Source organism: Palaemon carinicauda, chromosome 5 (assembly GCF_036898095.1).
Source record: "Palaemon carinicauda isolate YSFRI2023 chromosome 5, ASM3689809v2, whole genome shotgun sequence".
In the NCBI taxonomy this organism is placed as follows: domain Eukaryota; kingdom Metazoa; phylum Arthropoda; class Malacostraca; order Decapoda; family Palaemonidae; genus Palaemon; species Palaemon carinicauda.
In genome coordinates this window covers 18,546,742-18,550,811 of record NC_090729.1, presented here as the reverse complement: position 1 = coordinate 18,550,811, position 4,070 = coordinate 18,546,742, and the positions used below count along the sequence as shown (strand labels likewise).

General features: G+C 40.2%; 1 protein-coding gene across 1 annotated transcript; it reads left to right on the top strand.

Annotated features, from left to right (window-relative positions):
- The first annotated feature begins 3,365 nt into the window (after positions 1–3,365).
- LOC137640790 (uncharacterized) lies at positions 3,366–3,791 on the top strand. Its single transcript, XM_068373261.1, has one exon. It carries the CDS (start codon positions 3,366–3,368, stop codon positions 3,789–3,791), a length of 426 nt encoding a protein of 141 aa, XP_068229362.1.
- Positions 3,792–4,070: the final 279 nt, after the last annotated feature.

The window sequence follows — 4,070 nt, the reverse complement described above, 5'->3', positions numbered from 1 at the left end:
GAAACAGGACTAGGAAGTAAATTTAAGGCTGAAGAACATATTAATGAAAATGGAAGAGCAGAACAAGTCACTGAGGGAGGAATAGTGGTTGGCTAAGGAGCAAGAGGAGAAATGTTGCATGAGAATAAGAGGCTGAGTTGTGAGAATGAGGAGATGAGAAAGGAATTGAATGCGCTAAAGGGAACTGTAGCAAGAGTGGAAGAAGGTTTTGAGATGAGGATGCAAGAGAATGAAGAACGAATGGAGAAACGAATGGAAGATATGATGGGGCAAGTAATGGGGATGATGAAAACTTTAATGGGTGAATGTGCAGTCAGAGGAGTGTCCTCAGCTTTGGGTAATGGGTTGATAGTGGAAGAGAAGGCTAAGGTAAGTGATAATGAGAAAGGAAGTGATAGTGATAGTAACAGTAATAGTGATAGTGAGATTGAAGATAAGGGATGATAGCAAGGATGATCGTAAGTGGGTGAAATTGATGAGTAAGAAAAGGGCTAGGAGGAGTATAATCAAGGATAGGAGTAGGAGTGTGGAATTAGATTCCTTATATTCTAGCGAGGAAGTAGGAAACAAGAAGGAAGGTAGCAGTGAGGATAGAAATGAGAATGAACGTGATGTGTGTAAGACTGTGTTTATGAGAGAGGTACCTCGGTGTGAAAGGTTCAATGAGCATAGTAGTAGGGATGTATACGAGTTTTTTCAAGGAGTATGAGAGGTATTGTCAGGATAAGAATGGTGATAGTAAGAGAGTTTGGGCTAGGGAGTTAGGAGAATATTTGACTAGGTATTTGCTGACGATGTATGGTGTGTTAATGGGTGTAGGTGACGTAGATTATGAAAGTGTGAAAAAGAAAATAATTGAGCAGGTAAAATGTATAAAAGGGAGTGTTAGGTATAAGCGTAAGAATGATTTTGATTAGGCAAGGATGAATGCAGGAGAAGCTATATCAATGTATGTATGTAGGTTGGAGACGTTAGCTAGGGAGAAGTATGGGGATGAAGGCATAAATGAGAATAAGGAGCTAATTTGAAACTTAAGGAGAAGATGAGGTGGACGAAAGAAAGATTGACATGGGATGATATCTTAGAGATAGTTGACGATTAAGAGTTAGATATATGTATGAAAGAAAGTAAATCTGATAGTGTAAGAAGTGGAATGGAGGAAAGTGTGCCAGAATTGTTAGTTTTAGAGATGCTGTTATGCGAGGACCGATGAGGGTAGCTGATAGTGTAGTAGATAGGAGTGTTAGGACGAGTAATGTGGGGGATACCTGTAAGGACAAATGAAGGGTTGAGGCAAGGGAATCAGGTTTGGAGGGATAGGAGTGCTAGTGTGCAGTGAGGTAGGTCAGGTAGTTATGTCCGTGAAGAGAAGTGTTATAGGTGTGGGAAAGTGGGGCATAAAAAGAATGAGTGTAGATGGGCGTTAGGAGCATGTTTCGGGTGTGGAGAGACAGGGCATCGTATTAGTAAGTTTAAGAAAGAGAAAGGGGTTAAATATTATCGGTATGGTATGACTGGGAACATAGCGAGTGGATGTCGGAGTAATCGTACAAATGTGATTTGCGGCAATTGTGGTAAGGATGGTCATTATGATAGAATGTGCAAGGAGCCGCGGGGTAAGTGTACTGAATGTGGTGCAGATGGGCATGTAGCTAGGGTATGTAGGAAGAAGGGATTTTTTTTTCCAGGATGTTCGGGAAACTAGAATGCAAGAGGGTTCAGCTGGGTGAGTCCTCGAGTGTGTGCGGAGTGAATGTGATGCATGTTCCTGAAGGTTTACTGCATGAAGACGTGAGGGGTGAAAGAGCTTATGACTGCATGAATGCAAAAGTAAATTTTAATGGGAAAGAGCTAGTTGGTCTGATTGATACTGGTTGTGATGTTAATTTAATGTTTAGGAATGCGTATGATAAGGTAAGGGATGTTTGTGAATTCAGGGGATGTAAAGGTGAAGTGAAAGGTATCGGTAATTTAAGTATATCTGTGCAAGGAAAGTTACATGAAAATGTTATGATTAGGGGGCTGATGATGGAAGATAATTACTTTTATGTGGTTGAGGGAGTAAATGACAAATATGATGTGTTGTTAGGTTATAGCTTCTTGAAAAAATGTGGTATGATTGTACATCCTAGTGTAAATATGATAGAGATGAAAATTATGGATAAATTTTGTGGGGAATTATATCTAAATGAAGATGGTAGTGTATGTACAAAGGTATGGAAAGGTGTGCCGTTAATAGCGAAAGAAGGTGTTAAATTGTCAAGAGATGCGAGTGAGGTTGTCGGTGCAAAAGTTGCATGGGCGTATAGTCTGGGAATTGCCAATAATGACAATTGTGAATATGTAGTGGAAGGTTCGGAAGCAAGTAATTTAGTGAAAACAAGTGTGCATGTGTATGATGGTTTTTGAATTTGCAGGAGCCGAAGGTGTATGTGAGCTTGTTGCCGACTGTAAGAAGGAAGAGAATACGTGGTATACGTGAGGGTGATTGCATAGGATGTATGTATACGTTAGTCAATGTAGAGGATGAAAGGTATGTTAAATTGAGACATGTTATGACGGGTAAGATAAAGCAGGATGACGATTGGGACTGTGAAAGTTTGAAAGAAAGAATTAATGTAGATGAGAATATAAGTGAGAGAGAAAGGTAACAATTGTATAGGATGTTATGGGATAGACGGAGAGTTTTGAGTCGTGGTGACGAGGATTGTGGGGGATCAAAGCTGCCTGAATTTAAAATAGTTTTTAGTAATGATACCCCCATATTTCAGCGTCCCCCAAATTTTTCTCCACCTATTGCCCGAGGAATAGAAGAGCAGTGCCAGGAGATAGAGCAAATGGGTATAATAGAAAGGAGTGGGAGTGCCTGGAATAGCCCTATTGTACCTGCAAGAAAGCCGGATGAAAGTTTACGTATGTGTATTGATTAAAGGAAGGTGAATGAAGTAACTGTTAAAGAACGTTTCCCGATGAATGTAGTGTCTGACTGTGTGTATAAGATGCATGGTATGAAAGTTTTTATAAAGTTAGATTTAGTTAGGGGCTATTACCAGATGCCTCTGGTAGTGGGGAGAAGGCCCATTACAGCATTTTCAAGTAGTAATTGTCATTATCAATTAAGAAGATTAAGTTTTGGCCTTGCTAATGCGCCTGCTGCCTTCCAGAGGGCGATGAATGTAGTTTTGGCTGGGTTTGATGGACAGAAGGTGACTGTTTTTATAGATGATATTTTGGTTGCTAGTGAGACTGTTGAGGAACACATGCAGTTGCTTGAAGCAGTATTAGAACGTTTGATAGAAGTTGGTGTGAAAGTTAAGCTTGAAAAGTGTATATGGTTGGCCGGGGAGGTGGAATTTCTTGGGTATATGGTGAGTGAATTGGGAATAAGGAAGAGTGATAAGTTTGTGAGTAAGGTGAGAGAATTTCCACGTCCTCGTACGGTGCGTGAGTTGAGAGGTTTTCTTGGGTTGATTGAATTTGGTTGGAATTTTGTCAGAGATTATTCGAGAATAGGGAAGCTTTTGAATGAGTGGACAGGTAAGAAAAATAGTACGGGACTGAAATGGGATGAACATATGATTGAAGCACTTGAAAAGTTGAAAGAAGAGGTTGCAAGAGACATCACTTTGGCCATTCCCGACTATAGTGAGCATGCGAGTATGCTAGAGTTATATATGGATGCTAGTGGGATTAGTATGGGTGATTGCTTGGTTCAAATGCAAAGAATAAATGGAGATGGACAGTTGAGAGTGATAGCGTATGTATGTGATGGCTTTGATAAGGCTGAGTGAAAGTATTCCACGATTAAAAGGGAGTTGGCTGCGATAAGGTTTTGCGTGAAAGAGTTGAAGGTGTTTTTGTATGGTGTGAAATTTATTGTGCGTACTGACCATCAGCCCCTAGTGTACATGAATAGGAAAGAGTCTGTGAATGCTAGGGTTGCAAGGACAATAGAGGGTTTGAATGAATTTGACTTTAAGCTAGAATATGTACCTGGGAGTAAGAATGTGAGAGCAGATGCGATGTCAAGAATGCATGCTAAGATAGAAGATATTAGCGAGAATGATAGT

Bases quoted from the DNA above. Each gene is read 5' to 3' on its own strand.
- LOC137640790 (XM_068373261.1), top strand. From the start codon at position 3,366: ATGGTGAGTGAATTGGGAATAAGGAAGAGTGATAAGTTTGTGAGTAAG.